This window comes from Chlorocebus sabaeus, chromosome 11 (assembly GCF_047675955.1).
Source record: "Chlorocebus sabaeus isolate Y175 chromosome 11, mChlSab1.0.hap1, whole genome shotgun sequence".
Taxonomy (NCBI): Eukaryota; Metazoa; Chordata; class Mammalia; order Primates; family Cercopithecidae; genus Chlorocebus; species Chlorocebus sabaeus.
In genome coordinates, this window is record NC_132914.1 from 101,208,874 (window position 1) to 101,230,890 (window position 22,017).

A 22,017-nucleotide genomic window follows, 5' to 3' on the forward strand; every position below is an offset into this window, starting at 1 on the left:
ATCTTTAGTCTGGTTACAAAATACTGAATACTATACTGAAGACTTTTGTACAGCTGATCATTTGGATTTACGTTTGGGTAATTTTATCATTACGTCTCATGCTTCATTATTCTTTCAGCTATTGCCTTCAGCAAGCTCAAGCTTTTTATACGTTTCCATTTCAACAAATGATGGCTGAAGCTCCTAATATGGCAGTTGTGAATGAACAGCAAATGCCAGAAGAAGTTCCAGCCCCAGCTCCCGCTCAGGAACCAGTGCAAGGTAGTTTCACCATGAGAGCTTAGAAAATTCAACATCGGATCAGCCAGCTTATTTAAGAAAGGGTTTCATGGTGAATTTTAGCTCTATTTTAGTGTTAAAAAGTCAAATCCACTTTTTAAGTACTTAGTCTGTGCTAAGCACTGATGGGTTCTGGGGAATAAAAGAACATGGATCCTGCCCAAAAATATCTCATAATCTAATAGAGAACAGTAATAAGTAAATACACGTTACAGCTCAGCACAGTTCATAGTGAAGAGGGGCATAGAATGAATGCCCTGAAAGCTTATGGGGTTGGCTTCTAACTCAGACTGACGGCTCAGAGGCCGCTTCTCAGAGCAGAGAAATGACACCAGGGCTCTGAAACTCTAACAGTGTGGAGGCTTCATCCCCATGAAGATGAGAGTAGGGAAGTGTCCAGGCTGAGGGGGCTACACAGGCCGGGTACGGACACACACAAGCATGGCACGGCCAGAAACAGAGCAATTCTGTGTCCTTGGAGTCCGGGATGTAACAAGGAAATAGTGAGAGATGAGGCCAGATGGGAACAGTTGAAGCTTGTTTTTTATCCCAAAGAATTTATATTCTATCATGAAGGCAATAGGGAGCTGTTGAGAGAATGTAAGCAAGGGATGACTTGACTTGATTGGTGCTTTACAAATTCGTCTGGAAATATTAGAGAGGATAGACTGGTTGGTAGACAACAAGTTAGAACTTGGAGGCAGGCCGGGCACAGTGGCTCACACCTGTAATCCCTGCATTTTGGAAGGCTGAGACAGGTAGATCACCTGAGGTCAGGAGCTCATGACCAGCCTGGCCAACATGGCAAAAACCCGCCTCTGCTGAAAATATACAAATTAGCCGGGCGTGGTGGTGCACGCCTGTAATTCCGGCTACTGGGGAGGCTGAGGCATGAGAATTGCTTGAATCCTAGAGGCAGAGGCTGAGAGGCTGCAGTGAGCCAAGACTGCACCGCTGCACTCCAGCCTGGGCAATAGTGTGAGACTCTTGTCTCAAAACAAAAACAAAAACAAACAAAAAAACCTCAGAGGCAATGAGTGGATTAGATGGATTAGAGACACTGTTTGAATAATCTAAGGGAGTACTGAGGAGGACCTGAAGGGGTGGAGAGTTAGGAAACACTTAGGAGGTAGAATTACCTAGCCATGGCTAATGGGTTTCATGTGGTTGGGGGGAGCATGGCAGGGTAGTGGGGGAGAAAGGGGAGTCCAGAAGTAACTGCCAGGTTTCTGGCATAGGCATTTGGTTGGAGGAGGTGCCATTCACCAAGACAGAGAATTAGAAGAAAATCATAGATTCCGGGGGCGGGAGAGTGGATGGAGAGAAGTTAGTGATTTTCTCCAGTATAACAGTATTTGTATGAGAAATGTGCTCAGGGTTTCGGTTTACTAATTGCAGGAACACATCTAATAACTCTGCCTCCGCATTAGACTTCCCCAGCTACACGCCAATCATGGTGGATCCGTTGGCATAGGGAGTGGCTAAGGCAATGTGAGGCAGAAGAGAGGAGGGACTGACTGCCTGTATCCTGCCAGGCTTGACTGGGGGAAATGCCAAAGAGGAGTAGAGTCGGGTAGAGGCCTGAGTAGTTAGGAGAAATGTTAAATAATTAAGGGTAAGAAAACCAGGGCTTCCTGCTGGGCACCTATAGGTCAGTGGTTTTCAATCAAGGGTGATTTTGCCCTCCCAAGGGACATTTGACATTGTCTGAAGACGCTTTTGATGATCAAGACTGGCAGGGTACTACTAGCATCTAGTGGGTAGAGATCAAGGGTGCTATTTAACGTTCTGTAATGTGCAGGACAGCCACCCACAACAACAAATTGTGCAGCCTGAAATGTCAATAGTGTGGAGGTTGAGAAACTGCTTTAGGTCCTGAGGTCGGAGCCCTCCTCCTGCCTTTTGAAAAATATTGCCAACCCAGAGATGTCATCCTAAGCACCCCTAAATTTCTCTCTTCAACTATGTATGGAACAGAATATACTTCCTCTCTAAAACAAGCCCACAAGCCATTTGTGTTTTTCTTTCTTTCTTTCTTTCTTTCTTTTTTTTTTTTTTTTTTTTTTTTTGGTGACAGAGCCTTGCTCTGTTGTCCGGGCTGGAGTGCAGAGGCCTGATCTCAGCTCACTGCAGCCTCCACCTCCTGCATTCAAGCAGTTCTCCTGTGTTCAAGCAGTTCTCCTGCCTCAGTTTCCCGAGTAGTTGGGATTACAGGTGCACACCACCACACCTGGCTAATATTTTTGTAGTTTTAGTAGAGACGAGGGTTTCACCATGTTGGCCAGGCTGGTTTCGAACTCCTGACCTCGGGTGATCTGCCTGCCTTGGCCTCCCAAATTGCCCTCCCAAAGTGCTGGGATTACAGACATAAGCCACCATACCTGGCCCATTTGTGATTTTCTACTGGAGAAATTGAGTTAAAATGTTTCCCTTCCTTCCTGTTTCTCTATTTTTCTGTTCTTGTTTGCTTATTTATGTATTTACATTTAGAATTTATATAAAATGATACATAGAAACTTTGTATCCCTGAGGAGGTTAAGATGCCAAGTAATGCTGTGTAGAAAGTAATAGTCTATGATTATTCTTCCCACAAACAGCTAGCAGGGGAAGGAAAGTAGGCATGGGGGATTGCATGAACCCAGTTCTAGGGTGAAAGAAGGGGAGGATACTGCAGAGGGGACTGATGTTGGGACTGTAAGAGTTTAATTTTGGGGAGACAGGTACAAAAGGTGCTTGTTGGGTAACTTTTCTGGGAAAGCTGCTAAAGTTTCTAAGTTAAGATTTTCTGCATTTCTGGAAATTGTGTTTCAGAGGCTCCAAAAGGAAGAAAAAGAAAACCCAGAACAACAGAACCAAAAAAACCAGTGGAACCCAAAAAACCTGCTGAATCAAAAAAATCTGGCAAGTCTGCAAAATCAAAAGAAAAACAAGAAAAAATTACAGACACATTTAAAGTAAAAAGAAAAGTAGACCGTTTTAATGGTATTTCAGAAGCTGAACTTCTGACCAAGACTCTCCCCGATATTTTGACCTTCAATCTGGACATTGTCATTGTAAGATCTTTGTCCTCGTTGGATTTTATAAGTAGTATTGGCGGATTACCTTTACTTAACAGTTGTCCTTGCAAATAGCATTTTGCTGAAAAGGACCATTTCTAAGAATCCTTTTGGTGGTAAATGGTGTCACCTGCATGAGTTTGTGTTATATGGGAGTGTTTAAGAGGGTGGGCTTCAAATGTAGGCTGTCTGGGTTCAAATCCTGTCACAAGTATAATCTTGGATAAGCCTTATTAACTTTCTGAACACCGGTTTTCTCACTGATAAACCAAGGGTGATAATACCACCCCCTCATAGGGTTGCAAGTAAATGAGATAATCCATGTGAATCACTTCGACTGAATACCTGTGGAGACTTCATAAATGGTAGCACAGATTTTAAGCTCTTATTTTTGTCAGTAACTGTAAGAAACATCAGCATGTGAATAATTGTGTAGGTGATGTGGAGCGAGCTTGTTGAAAGCTGAGAATCAGAATTGTGGCTGGACATGGGCTCAGACTGATTGATTGTTCCAGGACCTCTCTTTCCAGACCCAAAGCAGCCCAGTTGGTGAGGGCGAGAGGCCTGGGATCATGAAGGAGTCAAACTGGTTTTTTAAAATAACAGCAAAACTTTTAAAATAAAGAAAATCTCTTTCCCATGTATGAAATACTTTGTTCAGATCAAGAGTAGTGATTGGTAAATGATATTGCTTATGATGCTCAATTAAATTTGTATTTTAATCAACTCAATTTTGTCCACCACTCCTCCATAGAAACCCTAAGGCTTAGGTCCTACTTTTTAAGATGAAACGTCTTAATTGTTTTGTTTTATAGATTGGCATAAACCCGGGACTAATGGCTGCTTACAAAGGGCATCATTACCCTGGACCTGGAAACCATTTTTGTAAGTGGTTACCTTTTAAATTAATTTACTTTTAAATTAGATACCTTTTTAACAGGTTTTTTCAAAAAAAAAACAATTGTGTTTTTAAAAAGAAAGAGATTATAAATACACATTCATGTTTCATATTCTGTATATGCGTCTGTACATGAAAATAAGAGGGTTTGAAATGATATGTCACTGTTAACATTTTAGTCTAAGAGTGGAGGGACGTGAATAAGAGTACTTTCTCTTTTGTTTGAATTGTTTCTAATGAGTTGTACTACCTTTTTTTTTTTTGAGATGGAATTTTGCTGTTGTGCAGGCTGGAGTGCAATGGCACAATCTCCGCTCACCGCAGCCTCCGCCTCCCAGGTTCAAGTGATTCTCCTGCCTCAGTCTCCCTAGTAGCTGGGATTACAGGCATGTGCCACCACGCCTGGTTAATTTTGTGTTTTTAGTAGAGATGGGGTGTCTCCATGTTGGTCAGGCTGGTCTCGAACTGCCGACCTCAGGTGATCTGCCCACCTCGGCCTCCCAAAGTGCTGGGATTACAGCCATGAGCTACAACGCCCGGTCAAGTTGTATTACTCTTTAAAAATGATTTTTTTTAAAAATTGTTCTCTATAGGCATAGGAACGATAGTATAGTACATCTCTGTGGCAACGCAGACATAATACTAACATTTCCAGATTTCTGCTGATTATTTTCTAGGAGAGCATACAATAGTAGTAAAGACTTATATTTTTAGAGTAAGTTTTACAACGAAGTGTTGGCGGGATCTGATGGGTCACACCTGTAATCCCAACACTTTGGGAGGCCAAAGCAGGAGGATCACTTGAGGCCAGGAGTTTGAAACTAGCCTGTACAACATAGCAAGATCTCATCTCTACAAAAAATCAGGTAGAGGTTGTGGTGCACACCTGTAGTTCCAGCTACTACAGAGGCAGGATTGGGAAGATTGCTTGAACCTGAGAGGTAGAGGCTGCAGTGAGCCACAATTACTCCACTGCACTCCAGCCTAGGTGACAGAACTAGACCCTGTATCAAAAAAACAAGAAAACAAACAAACAAAAAACAAGCGTAACTACTGTTGCATTACCTTCTCTATATAAGTTGTCTTGTATGTAAATCATCTCACCTTATACCACCTAATAGATCAGTATATACAATATACCCTCAGGAAATTCTAATTGATTATCTAACGGTAACATTCAGAACATTTAGGGCAACTGACAGTAATGTGGTTTTGGAACTAATAATAACATATTGTTCCTATAAAAAATTCCTTTTTTAGGAAAGTTTGGACTTTTAAATTTCTTCACCGTCAAGGTGTTTGTTGTTAGTCTATTGCTGTATATTTATGTGTGAGGTGGTGGTATCACCAATTGTAAAGCAAAATAGTCTCAAAGTTTCCTAAACTGAGTTGCTATATATTCTTGGGCAGGCATTTGCCTCAACCCCCTGTGAAAAGGAGATAATAATAGTATCTCACAAGATAATTATGATGATTAAATCCAGGCGCGGTGGCTCACACCTGTAATCCCAGCAGTTTTGGAGGCTGAGGTGAGAAGATCACTTGAGCCCAGGAGTTCAAGACCAGCCTGGGCAACATGGTGAAACCCTGTCTCTACAAAAAATACAAAAATTGGCCGGGCGCGGTGGCTCAAGCCTGTAATCCCAGCACTTTGGGAGGCCAAGACGGGCGGATCACGAGGTCAGGAGATCGAGACCATCCTGGCTAACACGGTGAAACCCCGTCTCTACTAAAAAACACAAAAAACTAGCCGGGCGAGGTGGCGGGCGCCTGTAGTCCCAGCTACTCGGGAGGCTGAGGCAGGAGAATGGCGTGAACCCGGGAGGCGGAGCTTGCAGTGAGCTGAGATCCGGCCACTGCACTCCAGCCTGGGCGACAGAGTGAGACTCCATCTCAAAAAAAAAAAAAAAAAAAAAAAAAAATTACAAAAATTAGCTGGGCATGGTGGTGTGCACCTGGGGTCCCAGCCACTCAGGAGGCTGAGGTGGGAGGATTGCTTGAGCCTCGGTGGTCGAGGCTGCACTGAGCCATGATTGTGCCACCACACTCTAGCCTCTAGCCTGGGTGACAGAGCGAGACCCTGTCTAAAAAAAATAATAACTGAATTTTCATTTCACAGGGAAGTGTTTGTTTATGTCAGGGCTCAGCGAGGTCCAGCTGAACCATATGGATGATCATACTTTACCAGGGAAGTATGGCATTGGATTTACCAACATGGTGGAAAGGACGACACCTGGTAGCAAAGATCTCTCCAGGTAAGTACACAGCATTTGTTTTTATGGGTTGGAACCTTCACTAGGCTGGTGCCCAAATATTCTAGGAACATCATATGTATCTAGTTCAAGCTGAGCTCAACAAATGTGCGATACAGTCTTTCATTGAAAGCTGTCTGAATTTAGCGTATTAAAAATATTGCCATATTTATGTTTTTGACTACTTTTTAATTCAATTTTAGTAAAGAATTTCGTGAAGGAGGACGTATTCTAGTACAGAAATTACAGAAATATCAGCCACGAATAGCAGTGTTTAATGGAAAATGTAAGATTTACTTTTAAATTTTATTTTTTTTCTTTGCTAACATTATGGGCAATGTAAATATGTTTGTACTTCATTTTAGGTATTTATGAAATTTTTAGTAAAGAAGTTTTTGGAGTAAAGGTTAAGAACTTGGAATTTGGGCTTCAGCCCCATAAGATTCCAGACACAGAAACTGTAAGTCCCTAAAATTGAGTTTGTATATCAGCTAAATGTGAATTTTTTTCTAGATAATTTGCTTATTTGTCCTATCGTGATTTATGCCATGCAAAACATTTACACTGTATTTTAATATCTATACATCAGCTTTAACTAATAGTTGTCAATGAATTCACATACTATTAGGGTTTATTAGAAAGAAAACATTTGTCAGCTAAATGTCTTGATGTTGTTATTCAGTGAAAATATTGAGAGGAACTGGCTCATATACTATATTCAGAATACATTTAATGGCATGTAGTTGTCAAATTCAAATGGTTTAGCCCTTGTACTCAGTTGTGAAACAAACGTGGAAACGCAGACATGATCCTGATTAGGAAAACTAATTGCCCCATTTATATATCTTAGCTCAACTTCATTTTAGAGCCATATAAATAATAAAACCCAGACAAGCCTCCAGCCAACCTAACTGGTATTCAGTACTGTTGTCTTATACACAAAGTTATCATGAAAGAACAGTGTTTTTCAAACTCTCATCTCTACAGAGCTTCTGCAGGCATTTGGTCCCAATTTTGCTTCTTAAATATAGTTTTAGGTTTTGTTTACAACTTTTAAAAAACAACACAGTGCACAGATTTACATGTTGTATATACAACATTTTAACTGATGGAGAAGCTAATTTGCTGCCAGGTTTTTGTGGAGACCTAAAAATGTTTCTGCCACCTACATATATTTAAACTTCTCCTTTAAAATTTTTTTTTGTTTATAACTTCTTATAAATGTGCAATTGATGACTTTTATTATGGCACCGGTTTTTGCTTAAATGAAGGCCCACCTTTGTCTACTTGGTTAAAATTGTACAAGTTCAGTACTTCCTGTAGAGTACTGTATCATTCTCTGTTACATGCCATTTGGAGGCTGGGTGTGGTGGCTCACGCCTGTAATCCCAGCACTTTGGGAGGCCAAGGCAGGCGGATCACCTGAGGTCAGGAGTTTGAGACCAGCCTGGCCAACATGGTGAAACCCCATCTCCACTAAAAAATACAAAAATTAGCCAGGCATGGTGGCGTGCGCTGTAATCCCGGCTATGTAGGAGGCTGAGGCAGGAGAATCGCTTGAACCCAGGAGGCAGCTTATTAGGAGGAGGCTCATTATTTTTTACTTACTGACTTGGTAATAAGTCAGTATTATAAATTCAAACTTAAACGCAACTACTTTGATTGATTTTTACATATATTTATATGTAGTTAAGTATCAAGTTATTAACCCAAATAAAGACAAATACTCTAATCTCAATATGAGTGAATTCAATAGAATTTTAAGATTTCTGAAATTATAAAATGTTGTGGTTCTAGCTCTGCTATGTTATGCCATCATCCAGTGCAAGATGTGCTCAGTTTCCTCGAGCCCAAGACAAAGTTCATTACTACATAAAACTGAAGGACTTAAGAGATCAGTTGAAAGGCATTGAACGAAATATGGATGTTCAAGAGGTGCAGTATACATTTGACCTACAGCTTGCCCAAGGTACGTTACTATCCTCATTCCTTTTATTCATTTTGTGTCTATATATATATATACACACACACACACATATTACAGAAAGTAGGTTGTGGATTTAAAAGCAGGAGAAAAGAAAACAATTATATTTGTAGCCACAGTGCTCTGATAATGGATGATTATCACATACACATGGATATTATCACACACACTCTGATAATGGATACACACACACACACACACACACACGTATTACAGAATGTTGTGGATTTAAAAGCAGGAGAAAAGAAAATAATTATATTTGCAGCCAGAGTGCTCTGATAATGAGTATTAGTCACTGTTAAAATCTCCTTTTACCAAGGTCTTCCCTCTACTCTGGCACTCCTACAGATAATTCACCTTCAGAGTGCCAGAGCAGAGGGATGTAAGAAATATTGTACCCTACCTAATGAATATAAGAGGTTTTACAATTCTTATGTATTTATTTAGTATATGCTATGTTTCAAAGATTAATAGAGACGTATCTCAGTATATGTGAACATTCAAGAAAAATAATTGTTCATGATTTCTGAATAAAACTAGTTTCAAAATTGTTGTACAAAATCAGTTTTAAATCTTTTTTACCCTCCTCACAGAGGATGCAAAGAAGATGGCTGTTAAGGAAGAAAAATATGATCCAGGTTATGAGGCAGCATATGGTGGTGCTTACAGAGAAAATCCATGCAACGGTGAACCTTGTGGCTTCTCTTCAAATGGGCTAAGTATGTTTACCTCCACATGTGTATTCCTTTCAAAGACGGTTTTGCCAGGATTGGGGGGAGGATTTTAATAGAAGGAGAGTAAATGACTGAAGAATGGGAATGGAAATATGAAATTTCATTTAGTGACTAATAGTGAAAAATTGATGGTTATTTCACATTGAATTACACAGACTTTTACAGTGCATTTTCTGTTTGTTTGTTTTTGAGATGGAGTCTCGCTCTGTCACCCAGGCTGGAGTACAGTGGCGCCATCTCAGCTCACTACAAACTCCGCCTCCCGGGTTCACACCATTCTCCTGCCTCAACTTCCCGAGTAGCTGGGACTACAGGCGCCCGCCACCATGCCCAGCTAATTTTTGTTTGTATTTTTAGTAGAGACAGGGTTTCACCGTGTTAGCCAGGATGGTCTCGCTCTCCTGACCTCGTGATCCACCCCGCCTCAGCCTCCCAAAGTGCTGGGATTACAGGCGTGAGCCACTGTGCCTTGCCTACAGTGGTGCCTGGCCTACAGTGCATTTTCTTTAAGTCATGAACTCTTGGCCATCCTAGTTGCATTTTCCTCCTTTAATAACAAATGAGGATTAATAACAAATGAGTCCTGTATCTGAAAAATAGAACAGAAACTTATAATTGTATTCAGGAAGCTTGCTTAACTATTTTAATAATAATTCTTCTTCACTAGACTTAAAATCTCCTACTTTGATCATTTAAAACTTCCAGGTCAGGCATGGTGGTTCACACCTGTAATCCCAGCACTTTGAGAGGCTGAGGTGGGTGGATCATTTGAGGTCAGGAGTTCGAGGCCAGCCTGGCCAACATGGTGAAACCCTGTCTCTACTAAAATATACAAAAATTAGCTGGGCATGGTGGCAGGCACCTGTAATCCTACCTACTTGGGAGGCTGAAGCAGGAGAATCACTCGAACCCGGGAGGCAGAGGCCGTAGTGAGCCAAAATCACCACACTGCACTCCAGCCTGGGTGACAGAGTGAGACACCGTCTCAAAAAGAAAAAAAAACTTCCAAAGAGGCTGATGTGGTGGCTCACCCCTGTAATCCCAGTGCTTTGAGAGGCTAAGATGGGAGGATCACTCAAGCCCAGGAGTTTGAGGCTGCAAAGAGCTGTCATCGTGCCACTACATTCCAACCTGGGGGCGACAGAGTGAGACCCAGTCTCTATTTTAAAAAAAGCAAAAATTTCTAAATGGCATAAACTAACTTTGTCTTTCTGGCAGTTGACAGTGTGGAGTTAAGAGGAGAATCAACTTTCAGTGGCATTCCTAATGGGCAGTGGATGACCCAGTCATTTACAGACCAGATTCCTTCCTTTAATAATCACTGTGGAACACAAGAACAGGAAGAAGAAAGTCATGCTTAAGAATGGTGCTTCTCAGCTCTGCTTAAATGCTGCAGTTTTAATGCAGTTGTCAACAAGTAGAACCTCAGTTTGCTAACTGAACTGTTTTATTAGTATTTTACTCTAGTGGTGTAATTGTAATGTAGAACAGTTGTGTGGTAGTATGAACCTTATGAACCTAAGTAGTTTGGAAGAAAAAGTAGGGTTTTTGTATACTAGCTTTTGTATTTGAATTAATCATCATTCCAGCTTTTTATATACTATATTTCATTTATGAAGAAATTGATTTTCTTTTGGGAGTCACTTGTGATCTGTAATTTTAAAATACAAGTCTGAATATTTATAGTTGATTCTTAACTGTGCATAAACCTAGATATACCATCATCCCTTTTATACCTAAGCAGGGCATGCTAATAATAATTACCACTGTCAAAGAGGCAAATGTGTTGATTTTTGTATATGAAGTTAAGCCTCAGTGGAGTCTCATTCGTTAGTTTTTAGTGGTAACTAAGGGTAAACTCAGGGTTCCCTGAGTTATATGCACACTCAGACCTCTTTGCTTTACCAGTGGTGTTTGTGAGTTGCTCGGTAGTAAAAACTGGCCCTTACCTGACAGAGCCCTGGCTTTGACCTGCTCAGCCCTGTGTGTTAATCCTCTAGTAGCCAGTAACTACTCTGGGGTGGCAGGTTCCAGAGAATGCAGTAGACCATTTGCCACTCGTCTGTGTTTTACTTGAGACACATAAATATGATAGGGAAGGAACTGTATTTCTCCATTCATATTTATCACCATTCTAGTTTTATCTTCCTTGGCTTTAAGAATGTGCCATGGAAAGTGATAAAAAATGAACTTTTAGGCTAAGCAAAAAGATGCTGGAAATACTTCATAATCTCACTTAAACTGGTGCTTTATGTACATGAGATGTACTAAAATAAGTAATATAGAATTTTTCTTGCTAGGTAAATCCAGTAAGCCAATAATTTTAAAGATTCTTTATCTGCATCATTGCTGTTTGTTACTATGAATTAAATGAACCTCATGGAAAGGTTGAGGTATATACTTTTGTGATTTTCTAATGAGTTTTCCATGGTGCTACAAATAATCCAGACTACTAGGTCTGGTAGATACTAAAGCTGGGTACTAAGAAATGCCATTTGCATCCTCTCAGTCACTCCTGAATATTCTGATTTCATACATACCCAGGGAGCATGCTGTTTTGTCAATCAATATAAAATATTTAGGAGGTCTCCCCCACCCCCAGGAGGTTATATGATTGCTCTTCTCTATGAGAGAAACAAATTCTTGTTGTGAATCTTAACATGCTTTTTAGCTGTGGCTGTGATGGATTTTATTTTTCCTTAAGTCTAGGTCAAGCTGTGTAAAAGTCATTTATGTTATTTAAATGATATACTGTACTGCTGTTTACATGGACGTTTTGTGCGGGTGCTTTGAAGTGCCTTGCATCAGGGATTAGGAGCAATTAAATTATTTTTTCACGGGACTGTGTAAAGCATGTAACTAGGTATTGCTTTGGTATATAACTATTGTAGCTTTACAATAGATTGTTTTATTTGAATGGGGAAAATACCCTTTAAATTATGACAGACATCCACTAGAGATGGGTTTGAGGATTTTCCAAGCATACAATAATGATGTTTTTCCTAACATGACAGATGAGTAGTAAATGTTGATATATCCTGTACATGACAGTATGAGACTTTTTCATTAAATAATATTGAAAGATTTTAAAATTCATTTGAAAGTCTGATGGCTTTTACAATAAAATATATTAAGAATTGTTATCCTTAAGTTATGGGCTTTTTCTGTAGCAAAACTGAGTGGTATTCTTTCCCCTTTAAACCTGAGGTCAGTTTACCTTCTATTATATTTAACATGTAGAATAATAACATGATAAAAGTCATAAAAATGATGAATATTTTATTTTTCAGACATCCATATTTTAAATGCAATAGTTTTATAAAAGAAAAGATTGGCAACCTGTTAAAAAGGTCTACATGTGAAAAATACATTTAGAAGTTTTAAAAATTTGTGGACATAATTGTTATTCAGAATTAAGCAGATTGATTACTGGTATCTAGATGGGTCTGTTCCTTTATGTTTTTCAGTCACATAATCTCGATTTCCATAGTTAACACATGTACTTAAAGAAGTCAGTCAATGCCTGTATGGTCCAAGGTATAATTTGCACACAGTAGTTTTTGGTTTTTATATTGTGGCTCATCTGTATCAAAGGTAATGTTCATAAAGAACAATGTTATAGTTGGCTACAAAGAGATAATTCCACATTTCTAGACAGGCAGTATTTTAAGGGTAGAGTTATATCAGCTATGGTGATTGAGTTTAAATATCCCTGCAGGGTCAGGAACAAACCAGCTTTCCCATAAGTCGTTGTGAACACTAGGGAAGTCCCAAGGTTTATGTCTTCCATTCCAGTGGAGTAATTTAGCTTCCTGCAGAAAATGCTCTGAATATCTGGCATCTGGATTCCAGCCTTCATTGTGTTTAAAGAAAAAATAATAGGCTTGTTAGAGAATAACATTTTTGTATTATAAATTGAATACAAGTTCATAGTTTAAAAAAAGGTAAACAAAAGGGCTATACAGTGAATTTTCTACCCACCCCATGTCTCCAAATTAACCGTTGTTAGTCTCTTGTGAATCCTTCTAGTAAAGCTATAGCATTGTTTGACCTGTATGCATGTATATGTATATTTAAAGACAGAACATAAGCATACTGCTACCTTGCCTTTAAAAGACAAAATTATTTTATTTCTTTATTTGGACATTGCCTTTTAAAATTACTGTCTTGGAAAACTTTCCACAGCAGTACATGTGGATTTACCAAATTATTTTTAGTGACTGTATAGAATGATAGATAATTATTTATTGACCAAGTTCCTTATTAAGGACATTTAGATTGTTTCTATCCTATCATTAGCATAAACACAGCAATGAACACCCCTCTGTGTATGTCTAGTCTATGTGTACAAATATATCTGTGGGATAAAATATTGTAGGTAGAATGGCTAGATTGAAGGGTGTGTGCCTTTTCAGTTTTGATAGAGATTGCCACATTGTCCCCGAAAAAGTTCTATTAATTTTCCTCCCACCCAAGAGTTTATAGGGGTTCTTTTTTCTCTGCATTTCACCTCCTTAATGAAAAATGGCAACATTTTCTTTTGAACAGTCTTGTCTTCATGTAAAATGTGACTAAGGTCTACTTTTTAAACAGCTATCTCCACCTGAATATTACTCCCCTCATAAGTCATCACTTCAAGAGACTATGCATTTACCCTAACAGTGTCATTGCTTAGAATATTTTTTAGAATGCCTATTCTAGAACTACATTAAGGTGGTGTGAATGTAAAATTTAAAAAAAATCTCTATAGCGTTCAACTTTCCATGAAAAGGAATTTGATATATATATTATTTAAACAGCTGAAAGTCCATTGAATTATGAGAGGGTTGATTTGCTAGGGTTATGTTATTCTAGTGTATGACGTTAACAACAACACAACCTGGCTTTTGTTACTAATAAACATAGCTGTGATGGCAGCTGCAGAAGAGAAACTAGTTGTTTGAAGCTATCGCAGCATAATTGGAATAATTATCAATCATCAGACTCTATACAAAGGAAATATTCATTTGGGAAGAGGCACCTTCCCGTGAAAAGTCTCTACTAAGGGCATCCTCATCTCTCAGCTTCGTAACTGAAGGGCTATGCAGAACTACCTCAGAGGGGCTTGCAGTTTGGGTGATGAAATTGCTTTTAGCTAAATATATTTTGTAAATTTAACAAATATTAAGCCTGCCTGTTCAGACCCAAACTTAATGCCCATTAGTGTTATGTTGCCCTTTTACCTCCAGAACACCCTAAAACCTCATTTTTCAAATGATTTTTGTGTAGATTTACTTTGCACACCATCCCTGATTCCAAAACCTTCAGCACAGATGGAAGCTCTGTTCTACAAAGAAAAATGACATCTTTCCTTGGGGAAGAATATGTCCCTTCCTACTTGTCAGTAAGTTGGATATTTCTCTCTTTTCTTTTTTTTTTTTTCCTTTTCTTTTTTTTTCTTTTGAGATGGAGTCTAGCTCTGTCACCCAGACTGAAGTACAGTGGCATGATTTCTGCTCACTTCAATCTCTGCCTCCCAGGTTTAGGCTATTCTTCTGCCTCAGCCTCCCAAATAACTGGGATTATAGGCGTGTGCCACCATGCCCAGCTAATTTTTTGTATTTTTAGGAGAGATGTGGTTGCACCATGTTGGCCAGGCTGGTCTTGAACTCCTGACCTCAAGTGATCTACCCGCTTCGGCCTCCCAAAGTACTGGGATTACAGGCATGAGCCATCGTGCCTGGTCTAAGTTGGATGTTTCATAAAATGTAATTCTGAGTTTCTGTCTCAAGATCATAAAATGCTACAACCTTATTGATCTAAGCTCTGCATAACTGTTCCTACACATTTTTAAAAATAGACCTTCTACTTTGATGGGATCTGCACATGGAAAGGTTGATATTTCACCTAATGTTGAACCCAACATGACTCAAATCAGACAGAACACTAACTTCCCTATGGCACTCTTGTGCATACACATGCTCAGGAAAATCAGAAGATTCTGGTAATAATGCAAAAGCAATCCACAGAATTATCGAGAGCAAACAGGAACTCAGCCTCCACAATTATATCCTTTTTAAAAAAAAAAAAAAAAAGATTATGGGACATAACACCTTGCAGGGTTGTTGTGAGAATTAGAAATAATATTCACCTTCCTTAACAGAACCTAGTCCAGTTCTTAGCAATGTAATGGACACTTGGTAAATATAAGTCCATATCCATTGCCTCCAATTCTAAAATAATCCCCAAAGGTCTGAAGAGAAAAGGTTTTTTAATAACTTCTTTGGCAGTAAAACCTAGATCCTACTCAGCACCACATTACCTTTTAAAAATCCAAACCCTTTCTAAACTTCTAAACAGGTCTGGCCCAGGGGTTTTGGATAAGGGATGGTGGCATGTGTTAGGGTGGATGTGAATGTGTCCTCTATGCTAGGCTTTACGCTAAGCCATTTATATGTATTCAGTAACTTACCCAAAATCATAGTTGGGATTCCAATTCATACAAAAACCCTACACTTGTGTAGTGAATAAAAGACTTAAGGAACTCACAGAGAACAGAGTCAACTGCTTTTTAAAGGATAAATTTTAATGGCAGCTTTCTGAATTCATCCTAAGCCATTATGCTAATTTATTTGGTTTTGTCCACTGTAAGTTACTGCAAGAGAAAATAAAAGTGTGGCTTGACGGTTCCATAAAGTTTTGAAGTTTTGGCAGTGAAAGTTTTCTTTCTGTCTCTTTTTTTTTTTTTTTTTTTTTGTTTGTTTGAGATGGATTTTCACTCCTGTCACCCAGGTTGGAGTGCAGTGGTGCTGTCTTAGCTCACTGCAACCTCCACCTTCCAGGTTCAAGCGATTCTCCTGCCTCAGCCTCCTGAGTAGCTGGGATTACAGGTGCCTGCCCCCATGCCCAGCGAATTTTTGTATTTTTAGCAGAAACAGTTTTCACCATGTTGATCAGGTTGGTCTTGAACTCCTGACCTCAGGTGATCCACCCGCCTTGGCCTCCCAAAGTGGTGGAATTACAAGTGTCAGCCACCACTCCCAGCCGAAAGTTCTCTTAACAGTTAATGTTTACTGAGCACATACTATATGCTAAGCATGAGTTTGATGGCTTTCCATAAATCTCCAGAAACACGCCCCGCAGGTAGCTAAGAATATCAGCTGCACTTGCAGAATCTGAGCGCTGAGGGTTAGTCACTTGCCCAAGGTCACCTGGAGGATTTGAACTGAACAACCTGGTGCTGTATGTAGCACCCTCTCCTCGCCATGGTGCTCACTGGATCTATAAAATGCACATTTGCGGCCGGGCATGGTGGCTCATGCCGTAATCCCAGCACTTTCCGAGGCCAAAATGGGTGGATTACCTGAGGGCAGGAGTTTGAGACCAGCCTGGCCAACATGGTGAAACCCCATCAGTACTAAAAATACAAAAATTAGCTGGGCGTAGTGGCACACGCCTGTAATCCCAGCTACTTGAGATGCTGAGGCCGGTGAATTGCTTGAACCCGGGAAGCAGAGGTTCCAGTGAGCCAAGATTGTGCCATTGCATTCCAGCCTGGGTGGCAGAGAGAGACTCTGTCTCAAAAATAAAAAAAATTAAAAAATAAATGGACATTTGCGTTTTTCTAAATCGTTTTTCTAAAATACTTACCCAGGTGCCTTATGTGCCACAGGGGGTTAATTGTGGAGTACTTCCCATGGAACACAATCAGCATTGGGGAGGTGGCCACCCCTCCTCCCAGGGAGCTGCTATAGAGGTTTTCCCTAAGAAATGAAATAGAAAAACAACATTTGGCCTGGAGGCCCCACAAACTCAGATAAAGTCGAATCTAATATTGTAAACGATGTAAGACATTCTCTCACTATGTACTAAGACCACGGCCTTTCATTCTCCCCCAACTTCCATTTTGAAAATTGTCAAACATACACAAAATAGTAAAATATCATGAACTCCAATATACATCACCTAGACTAACAGTATTAATATTTTGCCATTTTAACCCACAGGGTTTTAAATAGTAGACACAGGAGATCAAATTCGAATCCTACATTATTTAGAATAACTTTACTTGCAAATTCAAGGTTATGATGGTATTTAAATATCCAGATGCACAAGACTGCTAGGCAATACAATGATGTGATAATCGTGCTTGTATTAGAGTTATTTTTATCATCTCTATTTTTTTTTTTTTTTTTTTTTTTTTGAGATGGAGTCTCGCTCTGTCACCCAGGCTGGAGTGCAGTGGCCGGATCTCAGCTCACTGCAAGCTCCGCCTGCCGGGTTTACGCCATTCTCCTGCCTCAGCCTCCCGAGTAGCTGGGACTCTATTTTAAAACTCTGATAATGAAAAAATATAAATTTTAAAAACCAACCTTAAAAAGCAAAGTTGATTTTACATAATAATCCTTAATAAGAAATCTATGTTAGAAGGGGAAACTCAACTAAGATAAATGAAGATTGTTGGGTGGAAAAAACTCAAGTCACATTTTTCAACGGCTTACTAGGAAAATGTATAATCAGGGACTCCTCACTCCACAGGATCTTGATTCCTCTGATTTATATCTTTTGAGGAAAGATTTTCATTGACTGTCCCCTTTTCTTTCTTAACATTGCCTCTGTAAGAAAATCTGACCTCAGATGACTGTGAAATATTTCTAACCCTTGAACTACGCGTGGAAAATTAACTGAATGATTTTGTTTCCAAGCATGCAAAAAATGGTAGAGAAGTCTTCACGTACTCCACATTCTTTTGCATCCATTTCTCCAATTGCTTGGTGATGCGCTGGTGCTTCCATTCTGTCATGTTGGCAACAATCACACCAGGATTGAAAGAGCAGGTGCTGGGGCTGATGCCGAGGTCCTTGATGGCCTTCTTCCGGTAGTCCAAATAGCCCATATATGTATTCTGTAAGGGAACAGGATGTGCATGCTTTTGACCAGTGAATCTTTTGTTTCTGGAAAATGATCATTTTCTTGAAACCTTTGTGCAGTATCTCTGGGTTTCCTCCTGTGTCACTGGCCACTTGGTAGTTTGTTGTTTTTGTTTTGTTTTGCTGGTTTCCCTCATTTCTCCAACCTCTAAATGCTGAATGCCCTAGGTCTGAGTGCAGCATTAGTGCCTTTCTCTAGCAACAACTCCATAAACAGCCTTGTCCAGTCTCATGGCTCTAAATATCACCCATCTGACAGCCCTGACCTCTCCTCTGGACTTCCAACTCCTGCTACAACTGCCATCCAAATGTCTCCTTTCAGATGCTTAGTAAGGCAGCTCTAACTTACATCCCAAAATTGACCCCAATCCTATCCCAAACTTGCTTCCCTGCATCTGCCCCACCTCAGTCAATGGCAACTCTATCCTTCTAGTTACTTGGGCAAAAAAACCCGGGGTCATTAGGTCCTCCTTGACTCCTTTTTTGTCACTCTCTTCTCATCCAAATCTTTCAGCAAATCCTGTTGGTCCCATCTTCAAAATGCCAGAAGCCAACCACTTCTCTTGCCACTACTGCTACCTTCCTGTTCAGGCCATAGTTGTCACTCACTGGATTTCTGCAAGTTCCTCCTAACCAGTATCCTTGCTTCCACTGTTTTCCACCCCACTCTGTCTCTAGGTCACTCATCTCCTCTAAGCTCCTCCAATAGCTTCCCATCTCATTCACAGAAACAGCCAGAGTTCCTAAAATGGCCTGCCATACCCTATATCATCTGACCCTCCAATACCTCTCCAACTCCTGCTATTCTCCTCTTGATCCCTCAGCAACAGTGACCACCTTTAATGAACCAGACTCACCCCTGCCTCAATATCTTTACACTTCTTCCCACTTCCTGGAGGGTTTCCCCGCTAACCACCTGCACAAGTGGTTCCCTCGATTCCTTCAAGTTTAGATTCATACAGCACAATCTCAGTGGAGCCTTCCCTGATTACCGTATTTAAAATACAGCCCTGCCTCCACCCGAGTCCTCTGTTATTTTATTTGTTTACTGTCTGTCTGTTCCCACTAGAATGTGAAATACACAAAAGCAAGAGTTTTCATTTTGCTCACTGTATTACTAGCACCTAAAACAGTGTCAGGCACAGAGTAAGCACTCAATAAGTAGTTGTTGAATGAATGTAGTATGGGGCAAGACATACACATTCTTTCACCCATCTAGACTGTCATAATCTATAATTCCTTAATGTGATGCTCTCAAACCTCACACAGGAGTCATGGAAATACTTGAGTACTTTCTATGCACCAGGTCCTTTTCTAAGAACTTTACATGTACTACCTCATTACTCTCATGTAATAGCTTTGTATGTATTAACTAATTTAATTCTCACAATAACTACAAGGGAAGTACTATTATTACTTCTGTTTGACAGATGAGGTAGAAACAACTGGCTAAGTAAATTGCCTGAGGTCATAAAACTACCAAGTGATAGTCCCAAGATTTTGACAAAATTGAATCTGGTCGCAGAGCCTATGCTTTGAAGTGCCTTAAAATGCCACACACATAAAATGATTTGCTAGAAGCTTTTTTGAAAAACAGCATTCAACTCTTAATAACACCTCTTATTTCAAAGCTACCCCTTTAGTTTCAGCATTGCATGTAGGTTCAACTTTCCTCAGTTCCATCAGAGTAAGGAGATCTTTACCCTTAACAAAATCAATATTTTCTTCTACTGGAAGGGGGCTAAAAGCGATGGTCAAAACTCTGAAAATAGAACCAATGGTTCAGCAAGTCTCTTTAACAGAAAACATCATCTCTGACAGAGAGCATGGTGATGAGCCACCTAGGTAACAATGATCATTTCTGGAGCTTTTATTTCATGCTGGACACTTGGGCATCATGTTATTTCATTATTGCCCACAAAGACACAACAAAGTAGACATGATTGTTCCCATATTTCAGGTAAGGAAGGTGGGACTTTGCAGGGTTAAAGTAAGTCATCTCAGAGTTGGTAAGGCATGGAGCTGAGATATGAACCAAAGTCCCAGACCCCTGTACTGTTCCGCCGCCCAGCAGTCCAGACTGGCCCATGAGGATTTCAAGGTGGAGGTTACACTCATTTTGAGTTGCAGAGCGGGGAGAAGGGGCCAGAGTTGTAGGGTGAAGGGAGGACTTCCGAGACAGCATATGCCCACCTGAAGTCCCACGAGTCTGTTTATATCCTGAGCAGAGGGCAAATCGCAGTCATCTGAAAAAGCCGCTGCATGGCCCAGGGCCAAGGTGGTGTCATAAAGTTCTTGGATATCACCTGAATTTAGAAACACCAGCAATTAAAACATTATAGCATTTGTTTTCGGGCTAGATAGAGCCTTAGAGCTTAAACAGTTCTTGATTTTGCTATGGGAGAAGAGTATTGGATCCCTGATTTCAAGTGGCTTGACAATTTATTTAGTAAGAGTCGTGCCTACAGATTTAGAAAGCCACTTAATGATGAGCTCAAATTGGCACTGATCTAATTTCTTTATTTCTGTTGCTCAGTAGGTACCACACCAATGCGTATCCTGTTTGTAGTGGAAGAGACAGAACACAACATTTAAACACCAAAACTTAGCTCACTCCTAAGACTGTCATCTGTGACGCTTCATTTCCATACATTATAGGGATATAGGGAAAGGAAAGGCTACCAAGCTATTTATTGCAGGTTTTGACAATCAGAGTCAAACTGGATTGTCTCGGTAAGTATCAACCCGTTTCCAAAATACTTCCACATTTACAACAATACTGTACTCACAACTTAAATAAGCAGTCAAAACTCACTGAGCATTAGCTATTTGAAAAATGAAGAGAGACAGTTATTCTACTTATCAGCTGCTTCTTTTCCAAGTGTTCTTGGCAGTTAGCGAGAGTACCTTGTACAATTACATCATCGTCCAAATAGATGACTTTCTCATGTTGGTGGATAAGTAGAGGGAGATAAAATCGAACAAAGTTCAGCTGTTAAAACAACAAAAGAAATGATGGTGGGGGAGAGGCATATGGCTTAGTGTCTTCTGGGGGTACTGGAGAGTCGGCTTTGACCATGGCCTCCGCTTAGCTCCAGGTTTGGAGCAGAATGAAACAGGAGCTAGCAAGATGTCTCATCTGAGCTTCCCAATGCCCAACTTATCTGAGGCCTGGGGCTGAAGCCAGCGCTGGCGGATCAGCTGTTCTGCTAGATCCAAACCCCCTAGTGCCGAGGCTGTTGCCACTTTCATCTCTGTGAACCGCTGCAGTGGGAGTCACAGAGGCTCCTTAGTCAATCTTTTACGGCACAAATCACCTGCCTTTCTCTACAGGCAGTAATGTTGATAATTGTCAATTAAATCAACCTTAAATACACACACACACACACACACACACATACACACACGTGCCATCCCAACAGCAAGCTCAACCTTTTAGCTCCTTGAACCAGAAAAAGGAGCAGTATGACCTGTGTGTAGGAACTTCGAAGTTTCATTACTGACAACATTGCTTAATCTGAAGTCTTAGCTTGTACTCTGACAATACCTGGAACTGGGGAGAGACCACATGGACAGAGGTCTCAGAATTAAGTAAATTTTCAGGGATGAATTTAAGTAACAATCATATGTAAAAGGTGGCTGCAGTTTCTGTAAAACTGCTATCAAAAACACCACTATTGTCTTTTTTTCTTTTTTGAGACAGGGTCTCACTCTGTTGCCCAGGCTGAAGTGCAGTGGCATGATCACAGCTCACTACAGCCTCAAACTCCCAGGCTCAAACAATCCTCCCACCTCAGCCTCCTGAGTAGGTAGCTAGGACTACAGGGGTGTGCCATCATGCCTAGCTAATTTTAAAAAATATATTTTTTTGAGACAGAGTCTCACTCTGTCACCTAGGCTGGAGT

The 22,017-nt window shown here is 40.2% G+C and overlaps 2 protein-coding genes across 3 annotated transcripts in view; one reads left to right on the forward strand and one right to left on the reverse strand.

The window, feature by feature from the left end:
• The window catches only part of TDG (thymine DNA glycosylase), a 22,818-nt gene extending 10,472 nt beyond the window's left edge, over nt 1-12,346 (forward strand). Inside the window, exons 2-10 of one of the 2 annotated variants that reach the window (XM_008004458.3) lie at nt 119-261; nt 3,091-3,332; nt 4,151-4,220; nt 6,353-6,488; nt 6,689-6,771; nt 6,851-6,945; nt 8,283-8,454; nt 9,063-9,188; nt 10,422-12,346. In XM_008004458.3, coding sequence (XP_008002649.1) covers nt 119-261; nt 3,091-3,332; nt 4,151-4,220; nt 6,353-6,488; nt 6,689-6,771; nt 6,851-6,945; nt 8,283-8,454; nt 9,063-9,188; nt 10,422-10,564 — 1,210 coding nt within the window. In that variant the 3' untranslated portion in view covers nt 10,565-12,346. The remainder of the gene's footprint in view (nt 1-118; nt 262-3,090; nt 3,333-4,150; nt 4,221-6,352; nt 6,489-6,688; nt 6,772-6,850; nt 6,946-8,282; nt 8,455-9,062; nt 9,189-10,421) is intronic. The other variant, XM_008004459.3, reaches the window with a different exon arrangement.
• Nucleotides 12,347-12,465: 119 nt separating this feature from the next.
• The window catches only part of GLT8D2 (glycosyltransferase 8 domain containing 2), a 74,179-nt gene continuing 64,627 nt past the window's right edge, over nt 12,466-22,017 (reverse strand). Inside the window, 5 exon segments of the mRNA XM_073021043.1 lie at nt 12,466-13,056; nt 16,833-16,945; nt 17,921-18,087; nt 20,306-20,418; nt 21,020-21,104. Of these exon segments, the coding sequence (XP_072877144.1) occupies nt 12,887-13,056; nt 16,833-16,945; nt 17,921-18,087; nt 20,306-20,418; nt 21,020-21,104 (648 nt within the window). The 3' untranslated portion in view covers nt 12,466-12,886.